This window comes from Lindgomyces ingoldianus, assembly GCF_010093535.1.
Source record: "Lindgomyces ingoldianus strain ATCC 200398 unplaced genomic scaffold BDR25scaffold_2, whole genome shotgun sequence".
Classification (NCBI taxonomy): domain Eukaryota; kingdom Fungi; phylum Ascomycota; class Dothideomycetes; order Pleosporales; family Lindgomycetaceae; genus Lindgomyces; species Lindgomyces ingoldianus.
The window spans coordinates 1,389,944-1,413,036 of NW_022985163.1; the positions used below are offsets into that span (position 1 = coordinate 1,389,944).

The following is a 23,093-nucleotide window of genomic DNA, read 5'->3' on the forward strand; positions in this document are numbered from 1 at the left end:
CACCTACACTCCTTTGACCCACTGCTGCCTAGCTATGCCACATGCTGCGGCCCAGAGCTATTGCTGGCCTTAAGTCACATAACGGGTTCACTTAGTACTATATAAACCCGTAGTTGCCCTCCTTTAGCAATCAATCCGGTTCCTCATGCATCTGGTGCTCCTCCTAGCTTCACAGTCCTGAGCCCGGCAATCGCTTGCTAGTCAATCGAGCTGTTTTCAACCTATACCAGGGAGAGCTCTTTTGACGCTCTGCGCACCATATTGTGACCTCTTTGTCACCATAAAGACAAACTCGTCCACCACAAGGACAAAACCGTCTACTGCAAGGATAAACTCGTCCACTGTAAGGACAAACTCATCCACCGCAAGGACTAATTAGTCTATCTAATTGTAGTCTACTGCTATCCATAGACATAGGTGTCACAACCTTCGACTAATCACGTCATCAACATGACAGATTTTACTGATCTACTAGTCTCAAAGACTATAGTTATTCTCAATACAACTAACGACTGGGGCAAATGAATTTGCCTCCAGAAATCAACTGCGCAACAGCTATTTGTCTGAGGGTAAATCCATTTGCCCCAGTCGTTAGTTGTATTGAGAATAACTGTAGTCTTTGAAACTAGCAGATCAGTAGAATCTGTCATGTTGATGACGTGATTGGTCGAAGGTTGTGACCCCTATGTCTATGGATAGCAGTAGTTCATTGCAATTGGTGGACTGATTAGTCCTTGCGGTGGACGAGTTTGTCTTGGTGGTGACAAAGAGGTCACAATATGGTGCGCAGAGCGTCAAAAGAGCTCTCCCTGGTATAGATTGAAAACATCTCGATTGACTAGCAAGCGATTGCCGGGCTCATAACTGTGAAGCTAGGAGGAGCACCAGATGCATGAGGAACTGGATTGATTGCTAAAGGAGGGTAACGACGAGTTTATATAGTTCTAGGTGAACCGTCATGTGACCTAGGGCCAGCAATAGCTCTGGGCCGTAGCATGTGGGGTAGCTAGGCAGCAGTGGGTCAAAGGAGTGTAGGTGACTAGAGCATGGAGAGCTCCGTTACTGCAAACAGTATCCCATTCCATGCCATCAATATTATCGAACATTGGGTATCATAACTCGGTTCCCTACTGTATTCACCGTTCACCCACCACTCTCCAACCGCAACAATACATTCTCCACAATGCCCTTCGCTCCAATCTTCTTCTCCACACCCATAACATCCCCCATACTCTGTTCCTCAGCCTCCATCTCTACGACTTGCTCGTACACCCTAACAATCATATCCTCATCAACTCTCTCCCCACAAAGCGCCAGCCCTTTAACCAGCGTGCTGACCCTCGCAATCTCGCGCATAACCCCCTTCTCAATCTCATCATTCTGACTTGAATACAGCGTCTCACTAACAGTTTCCTCTAATCTTGTAATACTGACATCCTTCCCCTCCGTCGGCCGTGTATGTTTCGACACCCAAATATACCCGTTCACACCCAACACGACATCCACCTCCCCCGCCGCCGTCTGCAGCGTAAACACCTGTCGCCGACTTCGCACCACGCCACCCCTCCGCGACATTATCCCGCCCCCAGCCCCTGACAGCGAAGTAAACACGCCGTTCCGCAGCTTCCCATACTTCAAACTCCGCGTATGTAGCGCTGCGCTTCCGTCACCATGCAGCGCCTGCACCTCCGCAACTAGTAAATCCCCCTCAGAGAAAAAAGTCCGAATATTCAATTCATCCACCGCAGTGCGTCGTCGTAGGATTCCTCCGGGAAGGTTTATCGCGCTGAGGGGGAGGCTAGCTAACATCGGGCCTGCGATATCGACCATCCATTTCTTGGTCTGAACGCTGACGATCCGGCCGATTACCAGGTCTCCAATTTCAGGTTGGTACCGTGCACGTAGAGGTTGCACGGAGAGTAATTTGTTAGTTTTGTGGAGGGTGCCGGCGACGGTCGAGATTATTGTTGTGGAGGTGGGAGGGATGTAGGTTCCGTGACCGCGCATCCATTGGGGGTCGGAGGTTATGGCTTCGCCAGGTGTTACGAGATTTTTGGTGGAGGAGGGGAGGTCGGAGTCAGAGTCGGACATTTCAACGTCGGAGGAGGCATTGCGGGGGAGGTGGTGCGTAGATGTGGGAAGGGAGGGTGGAAGGATGGAGATGGGCATTTGGGAGCCAGCAGCGAAGGGGCCGTTGTGCTAGAATAAGTAATTTAAGATTAGGTATGAGGATACAAGGGAAGTCGCAGAGAGAATTTAGTGGACCAGAATTGGGGAGAGGCTGGGGGGATTGGTGTAAGAGAGGTGGAGGTTTGGTGTTGAGCTCAGGAATTTTGGCCGAAAATATTGCGGGGCTTGAAGCTCTAATACAGTGGTTTGGCGACAGGAACTAAACAGGTCTAGCGTGATGTTGACATCACCCTAACCTCTGTGCCTCTCTCCTGCACTCACCATTGCACACCAGTCACACATTCCAATACATCTTAAGAGATAACCCGGGAATCTCTCCTTGTCTACTATAGCCATGCCAAAACGAGCATCTTCTCCTCAAATCTCACATTTCAATGCACCTTTTCTTTCAACCCTCAACTCTGCATCAAAGAACAATATCAAGGATGACCCAAACTATTACGCTCTCGACTCAAAATCCCTCGTTAGTACATCAACAATTCACAAGTTTGAAACCGGTACGGGGTCTTCCATCTACCTCTCATTGGCACCTCTCCTTGAATCCACATCTGAAGAGCTCATTCTGGTAACTTGTTTCTGGGCGCGCTCCTCAAGTCTCAGCATCCTCAGTGACATCCTTCGGAAATTATCCAACAAGGCTGTCCGGCGAGGTTCCGGAAAAATCATCGTTCGTCTCTGCTTTTCGTCACTTTCCCTATTTCAGAAACTCTTCCACTCCCAGTCTGTGACTGGCCAGACATACCCACCTTCAGTGTGGATAAAGAAGCTTGGCCTACCAGATCCTTCGGATCTTCCAGGACTCGACGTTAATGTGAAGTCTATCTTCTTGTTACCGTTTAGCGTCATGCATCCGAAATTCATTATAGTTGACCGCCGCACCGTTGTTCTTCCGTCCTGTAATATCAGCTGGGAAGAGTGGTTTGAAGGGTGCATTACTTTCTCTGGACCTTCAGTAGGGCAGTTTGTGAGATTCTACTCCCAATTCTGGGAACGGAGAGAGATGCCCCCTCCTGATGCCCTAGCCTTCGACGAAGTAGAAAATGCCCGATGGAAAGATGCGACACCAACGTCACTAGCGGCTGAAGAGCATGCAAACAGAACGACCAGATTTCTAACCTCTGCCCATGGATCTGAAATCACAAACATCCCTACCGTCTTCCTGCCGAGCCCACACCGAAGAACTCCACATGTTCAGCCGTTCGCCACCACCGATAACGTCGTTGCACCCCCAACTCCGCTCAACGTATTCGTCTTAACGTTACTCTCCAAAGCAGAGAAGAGCATCCAAATCCAAACACCGAACCTAACATCTCCACCTATACTCTCCGCCATTTTAAAAGCGTTATCTCGTGGCATTGATATCAGGATCCTTACGTCAGAGAAACTCATGGTTCTCGAGCAGCTCGTGACAGCGGGAACGACAACCAAACGATGTATCAGAAAGCTTGTAAAACGCTACAACAATTTATCACGAACCACCTCAAGTTGTCTTGCAAGCGACGAAGAAGCCGCCATTGGTTTACCTCCTTTAGGACGTCTTCACATCTCATACTTCACGCCTTTAGGCGGACCGAAGAAGAGGGGTCAGGAAAATGGCGAGCCTCAACAAAGCCATCTCAAAATGATGATTGTGGATGATGAAGTGCTCGTCCTGGGGTCTGGGAATTTGGATCGCGCGAGTTGGTTTACGAGTCAAGAATTAGGTGTTGCTTTTTTTGACCAAGCGTTGGTGGAGAGAGTAAGGAGGATTGTGCACGATGCGATGATTGGGAGAGTAAGAGTGGTTTTTGACAGCTAGCTAGGGCCGCTGCAGAGACTTGTGGCGGTAGCTCAAAACGCAGTTATCCATGGCTCGCAACGACTTCTTGGATGCAGCAAATGCGTGTTCTTCCAGGAATAAGACAGAAACAAGCAGAATATTCCCTGCCTTCCCTCAAAGTCTTCTAAACCTCCTTTCATCCTTCTCCACGCACTTCGCGTCTAACGCTGCGGATCTCGTGGATCCTTTTTGCCACCTACTAGAAAGACCCAGCATAATAAACAGTCTTTTCTCCAGTACAGTCACAAGGCGCCTCTGCAACAACCAACCCAGCCTCCGCACAGAACTGATAACGGAGGTCCTCACCTAGCCTTCACTCTCCCCATCACATCTAACAGCTTTGCAGCGATCCTACAGGGCCGCCTTTTTAAACACCCGCCTTCTCTTCTCAATTCCCTCGTCGTCCTGGTGTTCTGGAGATCCAACCTGGCCCTCCTGCCATACGAACTCGTTGAGTCGTGATGTAGGGAGCTCTCGGCGGTTGTTGCATTGGGGTGCAACCGTAGCTTAAAGGCCATACATCATAAATCGCCACTCCACTTCGCGTCTGTCTCCAAATAACCCGTCTCAGAATCCAGCTCCATTGATGGGCAGAGCAGGAAGCGTTCAATGAAACAATCAAATCTCAGTAAAATTTACTGTTGTAGCATACTGGAGGCTTCAGGAACGTGGGAATGTGTTTCCGAATTAGTTATAGATATAGGCATTCCGGAACATAGTGGACGTTGGGATAACCTTTGGTCAGAGGTAAGAACAAGGGGTATTTAGGAGAGGAATATCGTAGAGGGGCTATATGTAAGGAATCTCAGAAAGGAGTTGAAAGAGTTGATTTGGGGTAAGAAGGATCGAGGTGTCCGAAACACGGCCAAAACACCCGCAGTCGAATGTTAGGCAGGCCCAGATGGAGGGATGAAATGAAACAAACGATTCATCGCTCTGTTCAGTTGCGGAGTGGTATGGCAGGCTCAGTCACCTTCAGTGAGTGGTTCATGAGATCAGGGCCGCTTGCCCACCACTCTTGACATCATCTACGCTACCTTCTTAGTCCTCTCTAGAGAAATATCCTAACTAGTAGAGGTTTTGTTATTGATATTCAACACAATATCTTCGTTCGTTGGCCAAAACACAACTTCAGATATGAGATTGAATCCACTGTTCTGTACTGTTGTTTTAAGGTCTAAGCCTGTTGTACAGCTACCTGAGATCTTTTTGGACCGGAAAGTTTAGTAACAGCCTTTCCCCTATCGTTTTATATCCTCTAACAGTTCCCAACACTGCTCTCCTAACATGCACTCTAACACCTCTTTCTATGATGTCAAGATTCCGGTAAGAGCACGCTATAAGGCAGGTCCCCGAGCTAGACTCCGTCAGTGCACGCATCATTTACTTGAGCTTTGTTGGCCCCTTTTTGGCACTTTGGGCGTTGTTAGGCTCGCTTCGTGCTCGCTTTTTGAGGATCGTCACGAGGCCCGTAGTTCCCTCATCGCTATTCGAAGTATTGCTTACAAGGATCTTCATGAGCAATTTCTTGGAACTTGCGTTCTTGGCATTGCTGCCACTGCTGTCCTTGCCAAAATCCTCCTCGACCAGGTCCGTCGAGGTCAGCACAGACCAATAGTCTTGATTGCCTTCTTCGCTCCTTCTTACAGCGATCTTTACAACGAAATCCTTTCAAATAGATGAGGAAATTCCTAGCCTGGAGCAAATTCTTCATGCATTTCTGTTGTCACTAGCTATATCGTTGTAACCCTCTACGTTTAGGTCTTCTTGAAACTTCTTATAGGGGTTCCCTTAATCTTACAATCCTTCACACTTCCTCTACCTTACTCGTGACTGCGCTAGGGACTTTCCATAAACAAGTCTTAGTGGCTCGCACATCTACTCTAGAGCTGTTTCTATGCTATCTTGTTTTAATATTAATTATCAGGATCTAGAAAGGCTAGAATAAGACTTAAGTTTAAGACGCAACATCTAGAAGGATTCTTTCACAGTCACTAAAGCCTTGTTATTATAGCTAAAGTTGCTTATTACTTATATTACTAGATCTTATTAACGAGTAGGCTTGGGTAGATGACATTAGTTAAACACTAAAGGAGTAGCTTTATTTAACGCGCTGTGGGACAAAGCTTACAGTAATATAATTAAGTCTATGTAGAGTATACAACACAAGCCTATAGAAAGTGCAGTACAACTATGTTGTCAAAAGTGCATACTTTTCTATATTGTTAGAATAGCCATACTGACCTGTCTGTTAGCTTGTGCGCTGACAGGAATCGTGACTAGTTCTACTAACAGTAGTAGATATTTTAACTCCCCAGCACCCTCAACATGCGTGACTAGGAACACATATATTACTAATTTAGACAATACTTGGAGCACTATTGCGCAAGCGAACTAAGTTTCCTTGGGGGTTCTCTATAAGATCAGCTCTGCTCTCTACAGTTGTAACATGCCTAGTGTAAGGCTTAAAGCTTTGCCTTCTAGCGTAGTGGAAGAAGCTATATAAAGTTCACTTTAGAGATAATTGTACAGCAATTACTATAGTAACAGGGACACTATATCTGTCTATTGTTGACTATAAAAGAATAATTAATTAGTGGTGCTCCAGTATCTAGGGCGCTAAACTAAGTTAGGGCAGTACCATTTATCAATCACTCTTAGACAGTGCTTTTACTGCTTACTAAAAAAAATACGAGTAGAAGGGTTAGTAGACAAGGAGACAGTGGTGATGGCTATTTATATACAATTGTCCGGCTTCCTACAGGGTCAACTCTGATGCCGAACAGCACTAAACACTATGGCGAGTTTTACACCGCCAAAGGAGGCGGCGCGGCATTCTCGTCAATGCAAATACGGCCTCTAGCCTTTTCATCACTGCTAACCCGTCACTTGTCTTAGCAGAGGCATGCAACGCGAACTGTAAAGGCAGGATTGACGTACCGTCTGCATCCTCTTCGCAATTAGAACAAGACGCCGCCGCCTTCAAATAGCACAAGGCCACCGATTCCGCAGGGAAGTCCGGCAACTTCTGTCAGATCTACATTAACGCTGCCGCCTGCTTTAACAACTGCGAGGAGGGCATCGGAAACTTCGGTTGCAATTTCAGGGAGTTGTATCATCGATTGTCGGGTCGTCCTTGTGCTCCACCCAGTAGTGGGCAGTGAATAGAGCCTTCATAGCATGAGTTGGCGATGGAGGAGGCTCATCAACTTCCAGTGGGTCCACTTCAATACCTGTATTGCCCTCATGGTAGTCGATTATCTCCTGTAGATCCACAGGCTCCTCGGGCTCGTCGTCCTCGCCTTCAGGATGTATGAAAACCTTGGGTTCTCCAGTATCGTCAGCGACTTTCGAGACTTTTTGGCATAACTGAAGCAGCTCTATGAGATCGATCGATTCTGGAATCACATCCAGCGGGTCATTTCGGTCGACAAGAGTTGGCTCTGACGAGCAGTGGTGAATAGTACCCGCAGAAACCCGATCTCACCAAGGTTAGGATGCCTATTGAAGAGCGACGTCTAAGGTCACTTTTTAACTGGACCCTACTCCTTCTCATAGCAATCGATTAAGAAGCGTAGCCAAAGCTCCCTATAGCAGTGATTGAAATTTTGATCACCCCTGATAACATATGCTGGTATCCAGGGTGCTGTTCTTCAGTAAGAACTCAGGGCGTAAATTAGAGGGTAGAGGTGCAAGGTAATACGCGGCAATGTAAGGTCTAAAAATATCTATCAGTAATGTTATTTCCAGCTCGCTAACATGCTCATAAAATGCCCCCAGCCAGTCTGCCATGATATCAGCAGTCATTCAGACCTTGGCGAATTCCCTCTTTTGGAGTTCCAGGGTATTAATATTGACCTTACGAAGGGGCATAGGGCATCTTTGACTTTCCAATAACTTACAGGGGAAGCTTGCCAGTGCCCGTGCCGTTGCTACCAACGCCATTAAGACATAGGCTTTGTCATTCTTGGCGCCTAGTAGAGAGGTAGCAGCAACCCCTTTGTAGATCGCTCAGCGCCGGTAGAGCCTAGTGTCGTCCATATTGTAGATGTACGGAGCGAAAAATGGACAACGGATGGTGTGTAGTAGATCCATCTCAGGGTAAGCGCTGCCGGGTACTAAGCAGACTTGTCAACAAGCAAGTTTGTGGCGTTTTTCAAAGTCCAACTTGACTTGATTGATTATCTACTTGGGTTAGTAACCTTCTTGTATAGGCTTAACGCGTCTTAAATAAGCATAGCGCTACTCCCTGACAATAAACTTGACTTGCTTGTTGACAAGTCTGGTTCTAAGCTAACCTCGCCATAGCCCTGTGTGCCCTTTCAAGCTATATTATTTCTTAAACATGCCTACCCAGGGAGGCGAGGACCTAGGGGGTTCTGTCCAGCATACTCAGGGACCTTAGACTATATTTCGACAAATTTTTCCATCAGTAGCTCACCCTAAGCAAAGGCTCTGCTCCTTTTAATTTGCAGTTGCCATCAGAAGTAGTGGATTGGCTAAGTTTCTGGTCGTACTCTTGCTTGAACCACTCAATACGCTCTCTCTGGAGTGGGCGAGGGTTCCGAGAGAAGTAGTGTTAGAGTAGATGCCGCCCTTGGGTATTCGAGAAGCCGATTTTAGGCATAATTTTTTCCACCACAATAAGACGATAACGGAGGGGTCGGTAAAGGTGTATCTGGAATCGGTGTAAGTACCAAGTTTGTGTAGGGAACGAATTTTTGGTACCATTGAATCGCACTAGCGTGATTATTGACTGATCGCGCATCGTCTGTAGAGCTTTTGTAACTGCCTCTTGTCGCTAGAGGTCGCCTACGCTGCTGTTTAGAAAGATTGTAACAGCGTCTAGGTTTCCTTGCGAGGTAAAAGCCTCTAAAGCACCGCTTGAGACGGGTGTGCCACTGTTGAGGAGGGGCTTGAATGCACTCGTTTGGTTAAATATCGCCGCACCCTCTATGGCGGTGTTGTCTGGTCTGGATTGTTCGGCCTTGGGGCGCTGAGACGAGTTGGCGCCTTTTGCGAGGAGCAATCGCACAAGTTCCGCAATGTTGGCTGCGACTACGTGGTGGATAGGTGTCTCGCCATTCTTGTCGTAGGTATTGATACTGACGGCAGTCGTAGCCGCTCTCAAAGGCTGACTGCACATGTGATGGAAGGGCGTTGAGAACGCGTAGTAGCAGGAAAGAACTTCCAATGGGAGCCGCAAGCTGGGGCCCGGTTATTGGTAATTCTCAGGTTCTAAAATGCGACTGGAATGAGCCCGCGCGCGGCATGAAATCAAAATCCTTGCGTACAAAGCGGACTGGGCTGTCTATAGCTAGTATTGTCCATTATACATCGCGCAGGATAATAAATGTGCCTACAAGCCTTGGCGCACATATGGAACTCTCGGCTCCCTAGAAGCTGCGCACCTCGCATCAAAAGGCGTCCTAGATAAAATCTCCCGATTTTTTCCACTCCTATACAATTATCTATAGAATTAGGGACATTAGGGACATTAGGGACATTAGGGAGGGTTAGTGGCTATGCAATGGCTCTTCCGATCCTCTCGACCTCTTATCCATCGAACGAACAGCCGAGACCGTATTTATCTAGCGTATTGGGCTTCTCTGCAACAACTCCCATCGATGATGACTTGCTTGAATCCATAACGCCATCTTTTGAGGGTATCCAGACCTCATCGTATTACCATAACATCCAAAGACATAGTTTCATGAACTCGGTCTCGTCAAACGGAGCATTGCAAAGATCTGGTCGTATATCTGCTCGTATTGCTTCCGCTTTCTGCCTGTAAGTGCGGCTTTGCTCACTCCTGTCTCTTTCTTTGTGAATCACGGCGAGCTTGAAGTAAGCCCGAGCAAGCTGGCCCTGGCCTTCAGGGATCGAACTCGAAATATCTACAAGCTGGCCTAGCAGTCCTCTATCACATTGTTAGCTAGTGAAATGGAACCTATTCCCAGCTGCTCATGCTAGGAGAATCACACTTACATAGCCGAAGCCGAACTCCCCTGCCTATGCATCAACCCTGCCACATCATACAAAGAATCGCACGTCTTAAGCCGATTCCCACACATGCGCTGCCGGAACGCCAGCGCCTTCGATGCCAGCCGAAACGCCTCATCCAGCCTCCCTTGCTGAACGCGAATCCGAGAAAGCAGCACCATGTCTCCCGAGAAGCGCGGGTTTCTTGTTTTCAAAAATGTCTCGTCGGTGAAATCTTGCAGCGAGGGACAGCGCTTGAGAATTTCCTCTGCATCATCGGGTTTCTTCATCCGGAGCAGTAAGCTCGACATATTGCTGTATGAATTCCCGATTCGATCGCTCTGCGCATTAAGCCGGATGGTAATGGCTTCAGAATGAGTGGCGTAGGCTTTGTCGAGGTCAACGAGCTCTGTGTAGGCGAGTGCGATGTTATTCAGACTAGATGCGATTAGGGGGTCTGTTGATCCAAGTCGTTGTTTTCGCACTTCGAGCGCTTCTCTAAATGGAGCTAGTGCTTTGTTTGGGTGGCTTATGTCGAGATTAATGAGACCGGAGAGGTCGATTGCGCTAGCAAATGCAAGGGTGGTCCTGTCTTTGAAGGTGTCGAGAGCCGCTTGTATCATGGAATTGGCGATGTCATAGCATTCACGTTCGTACATATACCTAGCATATTTAAGTGGGCTTCAGCCAAGGGTTGGGCTACTTACCAGCTACATCGCAAAAGCAATTCGCCATAACTCTGGGAGTCGCTAATATCTATTTTGTATTTCTCTCGCGTAGCAACTAGATGTCGGACGTGCGGTAGACACTTTTCGCAGTTTGCCCATGCTTGGAATTGATGACCAACGTCTTCACTCCAAGTGTCAGGAAAGCCCCAGCTCAGTATGCACACAACTGCATTGAAGTACCTTTCTCGATCTGTGTCGTTCTGGGTACGGACGGTGGCTGCTTGGATAAGCCGGTGGATGCGCAGAACGGCGTTCGTTGGATTCTTATCAATTAGACCTGTTTTCAGCAGGACCTCTTCGGCATCTCCTAAACTGAGTCAAAAGTTAGCTTTTGGCAATATTACTAGTCAGTGATGCGATGCATACTCCATTTTATCCCCCAAAAAGTTAAACTCGACATCATTGAGCAACCTTGCCCCCTGGTGGAATATGGCTTCATCGATCTCGTCTGGTTGAAAATACGGCAAAATATTCAGGAGCATGCGGGAATCCCCAGACGCCTTGCTCATGGACATATTCCATACGGTGCTCAAGGTGTGCTCACGGTCGCCAATTCCCATCTTCCGCGCATCGATCTTCGCTGAATTGCGCTCATACAAGGGGAGGAAGTCTTGAAGGGGCAATTTCCTTTGGACGATGAATCCGCCGATCTGGTTGAGAGCTAGAGGTAAACCTCCAAGCACTCTAGCGATGGGGGCTGCTAGTTTTTGGTTTTCGGGTAGACTAACATCGAGTCCTACCAGTTTGAGCAGGACTTGGGATCCATCTGCATCGTCAAACGGTTGGACCTGCATGCCCGCACAAGCAGGGCTGTGAGTTGCGCTGGCGTTTCGTGTCGTAAGAAGTATGGATCCTTGACCGTTCGCGGGCCAGACATGACGGAGCACTTCTAAGTCGTCTGCGTTGTCAAAGATTACAAGCCAAGGACAGTCTAGCATAGAGAGTTAACTAGAGTGCCGGATTGTGCTTTGTGGTGTGATATAACTCCAATGGGGTTGAATTGAGGTTCCCTTTTCTATGTCGGAGGCAGATAGATTCTACTTACTTGTATCCGTCAGCCAGTTCTTGACCTTTCGTGTCGCACCGACGGTATCCTGCAGTTCTTCCTCAGTCTCGATCAGTCCAAGAAGTTTTGCGATTTCTCGAAAGCTTTGTCCCATGTTGATGGCATTGTCGGCTGTAACCCACAGGATAGCTTGATAACAGTCGCGGTTACGGAGTGCATATTGCAAGGCAATCTGTGTCTTTCCCACTCCACCCATACCATATAGAGCGAACGTCTTCAGGAGGAATGGCTTCTCATCAGGTTTTAGGGCATCTTGGATAGCCTCCAAAGCGTCTTCCCGCCCCCAAAATCTAGGGCTAGCCTCAGAGGGTATGTAGTAGTATTGGGCTGCCTCAACTTGTCTGATCTTGGCCTCCTTTAATGTCTCCATGAGACTAAGGACATCATCATATTTCCCCCGGTCATTTAAATGCATCATACGTGCAGATTCAGCCTCTCTTTCGACCGTAGCAGAAAGGCGACGGATTCGGCGGACTGTCCGAGAAAAGTCGTTGCGAAAATCTTGCCACGCATTGCGTCGCAACAGAACATGAGGGTGGGTGCGAAAGAAGCGGATACAGCGTGCGTAGAAACATATCACTTCCGTGTATACATCGACCAGCGCAGCTTCGAGGGCCCGGTCCATGGGGAGGTTAGTTTCATACGCCCTGAATCGAGGCAGTGTAAGGCTGAGGTCCTCCAACATTTCTAGAACATCCTTGAGAGTATCTCCCGCCGAAGAAGCTAGACTTAGCACCAGTCGAATGCTCCCCCATACGAAGGCTGTGAGTTTTGGATCAGCTCCAAAACAAACAGCAATAACAGCTGAGAAGTCATCTACAAACTTCAAAGTCGGCCCAATGCGTTGCATAGAGCTGAGAGCATTTCGCTCGCTCGGGAGCAAGGGTTCAATTGATTTTGTGGAGTCAAGAAGCTCCTCAAGGGATCCTATCTCTGTAATTGACTGGTAATCGTCGTTTTCGTCGAGCTCTTCCCTGTATCGATCGATTGCTCGGTGCCACAGTGGACTCCGGGGAGGCTTCTCTCTTGTGTAGCTTTGTTAGAGAAGATGCTACGCTATCCGGATACAACAAACCGTACTCGCTATTGTTCCTACTCATCGCTAAGGTTAAACGAGATCCAAATATACGCAAAAATCTTGCGGGAGGGTGAGACCTCTGAAATGACACGAAACTGAAAGAAAGCGGCACAGCAAATGCCTAGGAGGTTACGGCGTGTCCCACTTGGCCATTCGCTTATCGTACCGCTACCGTATCTTGGCACCTGACGCCCAGCCTCACCTGACGCTGTCAGATTGAAGCACTGTTTCTGGGCTTCCTGAGATGAATGATGGGTTTGGATATGATGTATGGGATGATTGATTGATTGTGTTGATCTATCGATCCTTTTTCTGCTCTACTCGTGTTGCTCGGCTTTTGTTTTTCCGATCCGAGTCCCTCGCGCACTAGCCCTATGCGCGACCAGCTTGCAACATGCTGCAATTTGCTGCAAAATGCTGTAACATGCTGCAATTTGCTGCAACATGCTGCAAAATGCTGCAAAATGCTGCAATTTGCGGCAACATACTGTTCGAGCTTATTGCTCGTACTATGTAGCAGCTTTCGTCAAACGTTCCTCCTGTCTTGACAGTAGGTGCGCATATCTGACAGACGCACACTTTTGCCGGGAACTTTAAAATTGCCACATAATACTAACTCCACTAATATAGATCTGATTTTAAGAGCAATTGTATTATTAAAATCCTTAAAGCCTAGCAAAAAAGTTAATCTAGAAAAGACAGTAAGAAAATATAGTGTTAATTAATTAACACTGTTGCAAAGGTATTGCAAGGTCTAGAGCTTCTATGTAGAGTAATATAAGAATTAGCAACTTTTAAATAACTAGCAAAAGCAGGAGCTTATAAAATACATTAACAAACTCTATAAGTAAGGTATACTTTTTATAAGAAACATACTATGTAATTTTACTAGTAAAATAAATAGAGGAACAGTAAGAAAAGCTTAGGCTAATTAGTTTATTAAGTGTTATAATATTAAGCTTGTATTAAAGTAAACTACTAGTATAAATAAAATAAAAAAGAGCTAATTTAGCATTTAAATACACATTATATTTTAAGCCTTTAAAGCGTAAGATTAAGCAGTATAATGTATAGCTAGAAGATATGTATAATATAGATAAGAAGAGCTTCCTAGTTAAAGTAACGTACTTTACAGGCAAGTTGCTTACACACCTAAGTTGCTTACTTTTACTAAGACCCTACTAAACTACTTTTTTTACACTAATGTATTTCTAATAGTTAGCATTTATAGCTAATATAGCTAATTCTTTACACGCTAAGCATAATCTAGGCTATGTTAGCATAAACTAGCTTAGTATGTTTAAAAAGTGTTATCTAGAGCTTAAAGTAATGTTTAAGCATAGTATAACTATAAAAGAGCTTTTTATAAGAGTTCTAGAGTAATTTAAAGCAGGTTTAGCTTTATAAAGAATATTAAAGCTAAGTATAGTATCTAGAATAATAATACATATAACTTTAGTAAAATAGGCTTTATTATAAGCTAAATATTTATTAACTATACTTACACTTAAAACTTTACTTTAAGCTTTAAATAACACTTTATAAACATACTAGGCTAGTTTATGTTAATATAGCCTAGATTATACTTAGCGCGTAAAGAATTAGCTATATTAGCTATAAATACTATTTAAAAGAAAAATCTTTACGCATATAGCTTAAGTATATTCTTTTAGCACATCTAAGTAGTGTTGTTAGAAATGCATTAGTATAAAAAAAGTAGTTTAGTAGGGTCTTAGTAAAAGTAAGCAACTTAAGTGTGTAAGCAACTTGCCTGTAAAGTACGTTACTATTAAAAGTAAAGTGCGTCTTTTCCTGCTAGATATATAAGAAAGGGGGGATTAAGCAGATTATTTAAGATAGCAATTATAAGTAGATTATAACTATAGTGTGTATATACGCAAATAAATTGTCTCTCTCCCCTAACCTTATCTACTAAGCTATATTATGTAACATTTAAGATAACTAGCTCTAGGACTTTAATTTTGCTATTTATAAAGCCTTCTTTACCTTATTACTTAGTAAATAGATAAATAATATCTTTAAGCTTTAATAGCTTAAAATAATTCTTAATAAAAAAACTATAGTAAAAGCATAAAAATAATATTAACTTTTAATACTTAATAGCTATAGATCTTATGTAACTATAAAGTTTATTTAATACTATAATAACTATAAAATCTTTCTAGCTATCTATCTACTTTATTCTACTTATATGCTTTAGCCTTTTAATGTCTACATGTTTAGGCCTCTTATGTTAGCTTATATAAAGAAAGTAGTAAAGTTTATAGAAAAATCTTAAGCTATTTTTACTATTTTAAAAAAAATCTTTTACATATTTAACACTACATAGAAGTAATCTTTTAGGCTAAAAATAATTCTCTTAGTTTTTAAAAGCTATAGCTTTTACCTTTTTAAACTTAAAGTTATCTTAGATTAATTTTTAAACACTAAGGCTAAAAAACCTTTCTCTAGTAAAAGCTTAAAGTTAGTAGAGACAGCTAAATATTAAAGCTAAATTAAAAGGCTTTTTTAATAAGTAGTTAATAATATTTATAACTTTAAAGCTTACTAGCTTTCTTAAATAATCTACTTACTCTTTACTTAAAATATACTGCTAAAACCTAAGGTTTAGGGCCTTAAAAAAGCTCTAGTTAATAAGAAAAAGCACTAGTAAAAAAGTAAAGCTTTTTAACTTAAACTACTTTTTAATTTTAATAGTAGAGTAATTTTTTAAAGCCTAAATAAGGTATAGTAAGCAAGAGATTATTAAGCTTAAAAAAAACTTTAAAAGTAAAATAAAGTAAAGTATAAAGCTTTAAAGAAAGCAGAGAAGCAGTAGGTTTTAAAGAAAAAAAATTATATAAAGGCTACTATAAAAGAGATCTAACTTTAAGAGCAAGCTTAGAAGTAGTAGAAGAAGGATAACAACAAGTAAGATAAATTAGCAGCTGTGTAGCTTTAAAAGAACATCTAATATGTAAAATAAGCTAAAAAAAAAAGGAACTAACATTCTCTTAGTCCTTAGAATAAAAAGAGTAAAAAGAATTAATTATAGAGCTTATTATAAAGCCTTAGCTAATAAATTATTAAGGGCAGAAGATTACCCTTTCTATAAGGTATTACAACTAGATAATAATGTAATTTTATTTTCTATACTCTATTGCCTACTCTACAAAATCTTGTAATAATTCTAATTATATTAAGCTCTAGAGCTTCATTTCTGTGTGACGATGCTGGGCCAAATCCGTGCGCCAGGCGAGGCTGGGCGTCAGGTGCCAAGATATGGTAAGCCGAGTTGGGCAAGGGTGCGGGCGCGTAGCGGTTCCACCAGTTCACCAAGGTAGCTGCCGGCCACTGTGTAGTGAGTCGCCCAGGCGATGTTTGTGGGCGCTTAATCCCGTTCTGATCGAACTAAGCCTTGGGATGCTTTCATGTGTCAGATATAGAACCGATAAAAGCAGTGAAACAGTTTCACAGCTTGGGCGATACTCCTGATAGGCATTTGACGTTCTGTTCGAGCTTTTCGCGCCTATAAGACAAATACAAAGTCACCACCGCCTCATTTCAACCCTGGCTAGAACTACTCCTGTTTCACCTGTCCGTTATCTTGTCCTATGCTGAATACCTTAAGAGCTAAGCTTCCTCAGTCACCGTGGGAGATGCCACTATTCCTTAGAAATCTCAACCTAGCGTTCTCCTAATTTCGAGATAGTTCAACATCTTTTCCTATCCAGATGTCGGGACCGTCAGAAAAGGGCCACACACGCGGCTCAAGTAGTTCCCACTCAAGAACGCTGTCGTGCCGCGGCTCCCCAGAAAAAATTCGGAGTTGGGGAGATCTTTCTGCATGTATGTATTGGATGTTGACGCCTTAGCCCAGCTGGCTCTAACCACAGGTATTAGGCTCAACTTCTCGAAGTCCTGAAACTGCATCGATCCTGCCAACTGTGTTACTCGATGATGCTGTTACAGAAATACCCGAGCACGTTTCATGGTACAACTGGTGGGTTCGGCAGGAGATCGAGAAGCAGCCTGAGGACATATATTCGGTCTTATCAGAGGCTCAAACTGAAGGGAATAATTCCTGGATAGCTATATTCAATGCCGTGTGGCGAGGCGTATGGATCGAAGCTGTGAAGCCGGATTCAAGCATCGACACGATCATTGCCAACCTCCTCGCACTGGACTTGTTAAGGCTTAAGGACGACACAGATTCACGCAATGCAAAAGACCTAATTTTTGCAATAATTGGATGGCAGACTATGCTATATCGGCCAGATACAGGCTCATGCCCTACCAATCAACTAGCGATTGCTGATGAGACCAATGAACATAGAGGTCAAGCACACCTATCATTACAGCAAAGCCGAACGGCATCGAGGAAAACTTTGCATGAGTTCCTCTTGGGATTTGGCGTGATGTTGCCATGCCGAAATTTTAGTGCTCTAAACTCGGAAGAGGATAGGAAGATTCTAACGGAGCTATATAGCATTGAATCAGCTTCATTCAATGCCCATTTACTCGTTACGGTGGGCCGCATCAGTATCAATTGGACAGACAGCCTTGCGTGTCACCTGGAGTTCAATGAGCGTTCGAACACCCTCTATCTCTTTCGATATCCGTCGTTCTGCGGAATTCATTGTCTTAGCCAGGAACAACGAGTGTTGAAGACAACAATTCACTCTTGTGCAGCTCCTCCTACCGCCGATAGCTTACATTGGGCGACATCCGAAGATGTAGATCATCTACTCGGGGAAATTTTGGCGACATATCGTCTCCTTTTCGGGCAGAACAAAGCATCTCGGAAGCTTTTTCGCACGCTAAAGCCGCAACCATTCGAAGGGCTGCCTGAAGAAGGTCGAGACAATAGTCTGTTGGACATTTGTACCAAGAGCAGCTCTCATGCTCCCAATCGGCCCAGCGAAAAGGATAGGTACATCCTAGCCTCAGACTTCCCTATTCACAGGAGTAGGATAGCGATATTGGCGAGGTTTCTCTCCACCAAACGACCTCGTACTTGGAAAGAAATTTGGAACGATAAGAGAAATTCAGCGAATTGGTTTACATTCTGGGCAGTACTCATTATCGGAGGGCTAGGGATAACACTCGCCTTCATCCAAGTTGTACTTCAGATTATTCAGATCGGTCTTCAAGCAAAAGGTCTATGAGACCTTACACCTTTCGTTCCGCCCAGCTCTGAATCACGCCTCTTGGTGTTGGTTCGTACTCCTTCAAAATAACTTCCTCTCCACGAAGGAAGGTATTGGCTTGGACGAAAACCCATTTCGGCTGTTTCTTCGCAAGAACTATATCTCTCCACACTAGATACTGGTCGTGTACCCGAGAAAGCTCTTCGTAATAATCGCGGCATGACTGAGCGTCGGCAGTGCAGCGATACATATGCAATCTGAGCAGCATCTGGCCAAGAGCAGGTTTCCCATGAGATTTAATCTTTGAACGGTCCACCTGAACAATGAGTTGATCCGTTTGTGAGTCGCACTGAACTGTTACGCAACCTCTACCATCGGCTAGGAGGCACTTTAGGATGGAAAAATGAGCCTATGACAGTTAGATCTCGGAATGTAAGGGTTATGAAGGGTATCTTGCCCTACTGTGGGCCTGTCCCCATTTCTGGCGTTGTAGAGGTCAGCGTTGACGCCTCGCAGACCGAAACTTGACACCAACCTTGTTTTCGACGTTAAAGTCAGCTAAACCACGGAGGCCATCGACGCCGAGTTGTTGATAGAGGTTGTACGTGACTGTAGCCTTTTAGGCAAGCTGAAAACACCTTGGTAGAATAACATACGATCATCAGCAGTGATTTCTGAGCCCTCATTGTACCCAAACAACCCTAGTAGCTCGGTGTCATCCATCAAATAAGCACCAACAAGCTCAGCTCTACATTCATCAACAGTCGTCGCTAAATCTCCGAATTGTCCCGTCCACGTTTGTCCCGGCTTGTACCAGGACACTATTGGCTTCCCGGTGAGGGGGTCTATAGGCGGATTGTCCCTGTCGAAGTTGAACTTGCCAACGGACTCCTCGACCATCATCTTTCCAGTGCCATGGCCTAACAGTTCGTGAAGAACAACCCACCAATAGTAGGCAGGGTATTTGTTCCTTTGGAAAGATTCTAATTCTAAGACATGGATGAACGGACAGGGTTGGGTTTTGCTGCTTTCGGCGCTCATTCGGTTCGCGATTATGACGTTTTTGAAGCCGCATTGTTCGCGGATGTCATTGTACTGGTCACCTTTAACATAAATAGGAAATGCGATGAGTTGTCATCTTACATTTGGCAAATTAATCCCAGGAAATATGATACTTGAACAGTATGCTAGAGCTGCGCAAAGGTTAGATAAGGCCCGACGTGAGCTTCTGCACTTTACCATGGATACTTGTGAAGTCCGGAGGCTCAAAAAGTGTTTTCTCAAATGGCCCTTTCCCGTCGTTGTCCGCCCCTCTTGCCCAGGGCAGTCGTCGAATGAATGTGGCGGAATGTTCAACAAGCTTCATCAATGATATTGTTTCCTCAAGATCTGTAATACCCACAAGGCCTTCGAATTCCGCTCGAATGCCAAAAGGGTCTCTGTACGGTTCCACAAAGCCGAATATGTTCTCCACACGAGGGCTCTTGTCCTGGATCCATGTCCGCTGAGACTCTCGATACGTCTCTAGACTCCCTGTTTGGAAGCTTTGGATATACTGAGACAAGTAAAGTTTCTGTTTGTTGTTCGTCGTGTATTTAATAGCCTCCGACATGCAAGCGCAGACGCTTGCAAGTTCCTTGGAATGATCGCCTGGTAGGATCTTGATCGTGCCGTTAAGATCAGGCGAGGAGAACTCCAACCACTGAGGATCTTGGTCCACGGATGCCTGAAGAATCTCATATGTCGGGCCTTCAACGCCATCCGTCTTTCGGATTCGAGTATTTTCAGGTCGTATCGAACGCTCCTCTAGAATTCGGGACACGAGACTAATCTCCTCTTGGCTAAGGATGGAATCCCCAGGATAATAGGCGCTCTGAGCACGATCACTTGGGAACCCTAATCCGTAGGGTGGTACGATGTTTATTCTCTGATATATTTCATTGTATAATGCACGAAGACTTGCAGATCTCTGTGCAAGCTTCTGCAAAGACGTTCCAGGGATGGAAGGAACGAATTTTTGATCTCCAGACCCCTGTACATGCATTTAGACCGTCTCAAGTTAAAATAGAAAAACGACTAACGTAGTAATTCCCGATATTAGAAAGAAATGTGGCAGCGTATTCCAGAAATGTATCCAGGTCCCCTGAACTTATGGAGGCTTCTTCCACGAGAGAATCCCAATTGCCAGAACAGCTCGCGAAGACTTCAAGTATGAAGTCAAAAATCCCAATTGATTCGGGAGAGACCTGTCGGAGAATGATTCTTGTTCCATGCCAGGCTGCTCTTAATGTAGCTGTTATTATTTCTCGTCTGAGGCCTTCATTCTTGGCACATACCGTGACAAATAATGGGCGTAAAGTTTTTCTCGGGGGGAGAGACTGCTAAAGGCTTTTCCAATACTGAGGGCATGGATTGGTGCTGATGATACCCTCATTATGTCTGTCATTGCTCACGATCGAGCGAAGAGTTGTGTAATGAGGGAGGAGAGGGGCAGCGCAAGACAGGCGATATGATATTTGTTAAAGGTGGGGCAGTACCATTTGAGACTAGCGCAGGGTAACCCTGCTAATCTCTATTAGGAATCCCACTCCTTACAAAGTGCTATATCCCCTATTTCTTACGCTATATTCTGTTTGCTACACTAGGAGATTTGCTTTACAGCTATATAGTATTAATACAGCGTGCTCAACAGGGTGTTACTGCTGGAACAGTTGACTACTATTATAAGCATGTAACTGTAAGGCCGAGATAGCGCTTACGTGCGACGGGTATATATACTATTCTGTACGCAGATATCAACCGTTGGTTGATTATTCGCACCTTTTTAGTTGTATTAGCGCAGTGGTACAGAGCTCTGTCCTTACAGTGACTATATGATGGTAGGCACTTTATAAACAATTACTTACAGAAAGTAACACTTAAAAGTTTAATTGTATTATGTTTAAAATAGACCTTTAAGAGTAATAGTTAATAGCTAGAGGGTAGAGTGCTCTACTATATTAGAGGAGGTTTTCTTTGTTACTATTAACATGTTTCTGTAGTGCAATAGGTTGAATTTTCTAAATTACCTTAGATAATTACTATATAAAAAAAGATGTAGTAGCTTACTTAAATTCTTATCTTTACTACTATTTTTATTATTTTTTTATTACTATAAGTATGTGTCACGACTACGTTACAGCTATCTAACGTCTGAGTACTCTAGGGTTGGATAGCCGTAACATAACTGTGACACCTTCACATATCTCTTAGGACAAGCAGTTCGCGCAGCGAAGCTAGAGAAGGCTCAACATTATTAATTTTAATAGCCACAGCGCTTGCTATTGTAAAATAAGCTAAGTTAAACAAGCTTAGGTACTACAACTAACAGGAGATGTAGGCACGTCTTATTCTTAATTGTTAACTTGCTAGCCTTGCCTAGCTACTAAGCTGCCTATAACCCGCTATTAATCTAAGCCCTCACCGACTACCCTACGTATGCGCTCTGATTAAGCGCCTAAGCTCTTAAGCAATCCTATCACCTAATAGGCAGATATAGTAGTAGAGTAGTAGTAGTTAAAGGCAGGATTTGTTGTCAGCTGCGATAGTGCTAAGGACCTTCTGTTTTAGCAAGAAGTGTAGTAAAAGACAGGTTTTTAATGCTGTCAGATTGAAGCACTGTTTCTAGGCTTCCTGAGATGAATGATGGGTTTGGATATGATGTATGGGATGATTATTGATTGTATTTATTTATCGATCCTTTTTCTGCTCTACTCGTGTTGCTCGGCTTTTTGTTTTGCCGATCTGAGTCTACGGCGGACTGTTAGCTAGTGAAGGGAAAAAACTAATTACTAATTTAAAAATTCTTTACTTTATATATAATTATAGCCTTTAGCTACTTATAACTTTATAATTATTTTATACACATTTATACATGTTAATTTTATAATGCCTAGTAAGTGTCTTTTAAATAGTTACATTGTACAAGTGCTTACTAATATAGTAGCAATATAGAAGAACGTTCTAAGATTAACTTTAAACTATGCTAACTTTATCTACTTAGGCTTTTCTATAAAAGTGTTATATACACATAAATAGCTACTTACTTTTTTAAAAAGTTTTAAGTTTATATTACTTTTTATATAATTAAGTAGTAGTTTTAAATATAAAATATAAAGTAATACTTTTTTACTAAAGTTAAAAATAAAGTTAAGAATTAAATTTAAGTGCTATTCTTTAAAGTTAGGCTTAAAAATTTAAATATACTTTATATACTATATAATAAAGGCTTCTAAATTAGAAAATATATGCTTATATAACTTTAATTTAAGCTTAAATTATATAAAAAAGTATAAAGTGTTAAATAAAGCTAGTAAGTAAATAAGCTTATATAATAACTTATTAGTTAAAAGCTAAAAAAAGTATTATTAATAAGTATAAGTAAAAGTATTTTTATACACACTTTTATTAACATAGCTATATTATTATATAGGACTAGTTATTTTATATCTATTATATAATAAACTATAAGGTAGTAGAGTGCTGTAAGCATAACTTATAGTAACACTATAAAGAGTATATTATTTCTAGCCTAAACTTTATCTAGTTTATTAATAGCTATAGTAAGCTAAAACTATATAGCGTAGAAATCTATGCATGTATTAACGCGTACTTATAATACATTATATAGATTTATGTTAGAATCTCTGCTTATACTACTATTAGCTGCCTTTACTAGTTTCTTAAGACACTTAAAAAAATAAAGTAGTAACTATATTTTATATAATTTAATTAAAAGATAAAAATAGTTATGCTAGTAAATGCTTATTACTAGCTTTAAAAGTTTATAAAGCTTAAACTTTTATTTAATTAGTACTACTTTTATAGTATAAGTATATTAAATTAGTAGATTAAAGCTTAGTAGTAGTAACTTTTAAAAGGCTTTTTTTTTATTAGTAAGTTAGTATTTTATATAATACTTATTACTTTATTTTATTTTAAGTAAATTTACTTTTACTACTTTTAAACTTAAGGCTTTTTTTTAAAAAATAGCTTAGCTAATTAGCTTACTATTTATACTATATATATTTTTATACTTTAT

General features: G+C 43.1%; 6 protein-coding genes across 6 annotated transcripts; 2 read left to right on the forward strand and 4 right to left on the reverse strand.

The window, feature by feature from the left end:
• Positions 1-954: 954 nt before the first annotated feature.
• On the reverse strand, positions 955-2,300 carry BDR25DRAFT_300176 (uncharacterized protein). Its single transcript, XM_033689314.1, has one exon. The coding sequence runs from the start codon at positions 2,167-2,169 to the stop codon at positions 1,144-1,146; it is 1,026 nt and encodes a 341-aa protein (XP_033553965.1). The 5' UTR covers positions 2,170-2,300; the 3' UTR covers positions 955-1,143.
• A 188-nt stretch (positions 2,301-2,488) lies between these two features.
• BDR25DRAFT_276849 (phospholipase D/nuclease) lies at positions 2,489-3,988 on the forward strand (the record flags this gene model as incomplete). Its single annotated transcript, XM_033687576.1, has 2 exons — positions 2,489-2,762; positions 2,943-3,988. Exons 1-2 carry the CDS (start codon positions 2,525-2,527, stop codon positions 3,986-3,988), a joined length of 1,284 nt encoding a protein of 427 aa, XP_033553966.1. The 5' UTR covers positions 2,489-2,524.
• A 4,822-nt stretch (positions 3,989-8,810) lies between these two features.
• BDR25DRAFT_309424 (uncharacterized protein) lies at positions 8,811-9,155 on the reverse strand (the record flags this gene model as incomplete). The annotated part of the gene is made up of 1 exon (XM_033691088.1): positions 8,811-9,155. The coding sequence occupies one exon, from the start codon at positions 9,153-9,155 to the stop codon at positions 8,811-8,813; it is 345 nt and encodes a 114-aa protein (XP_033553967.1).
• Positions 9,156-9,499: 344 nt separating this feature from the next.
• On the reverse strand, positions 9,500-13,013 carry BDR25DRAFT_251712 (TPR-like protein). The gene is made up of 6 exons (XM_033686138.1): positions 12,866-13,013; positions 11,765-12,810; positions 11,086-11,650; positions 10,699-11,031; positions 9,998-10,654; positions 9,500-9,929 (listed from the first exon to the last, which is right to left on the reverse strand). Exons 1-6 carry the CDS (start codon positions 12,883-12,885, stop codon positions 9,695-9,697), a joined length of 2,856 nt encoding a protein of 951 aa, XP_033553968.1. The 5' UTR covers positions 12,886-13,013; the 3' UTR covers positions 9,500-9,694.
• Positions 13,014-16,822: 3,809 nt separating this feature from the next.
• Positions 16,823-18,007, forward strand: BDR25DRAFT_204411 (uncharacterized protein; the record flags this gene model as incomplete). Its single annotated transcript, XM_033684438.1, has 1 exon — positions 16,823-18,007. A coding segment is annotated over one exon (1,185 nt), but the record flags the coding sequence as incomplete, so codon positions are not given.
• Positions 17,978-20,471, reverse strand: BDR25DRAFT_339150 (peptidase M49, dipeptidyl-peptidase III). Its single transcript, XM_033693349.1, has 7 exons — positions 20,350-20,471; positions 20,095-20,296; positions 19,253-20,045; positions 18,670-19,116; positions 18,549-18,622; positions 18,471-18,494; positions 17,978-18,422 (listed from the first exon to the last, which is right to left on the reverse strand). The coding sequence occupies exons 1-7, from the start codon at positions 20,457-20,459 to the stop codon at positions 18,036-18,038; spliced, it is 2,037 nt and encodes a 678-aa protein (XP_033553970.1). The 5' UTR covers positions 20,460-20,471; the 3' UTR covers positions 17,978-18,035.
• Positions 20,472-23,093: the final 2,622 nt, after the last annotated feature.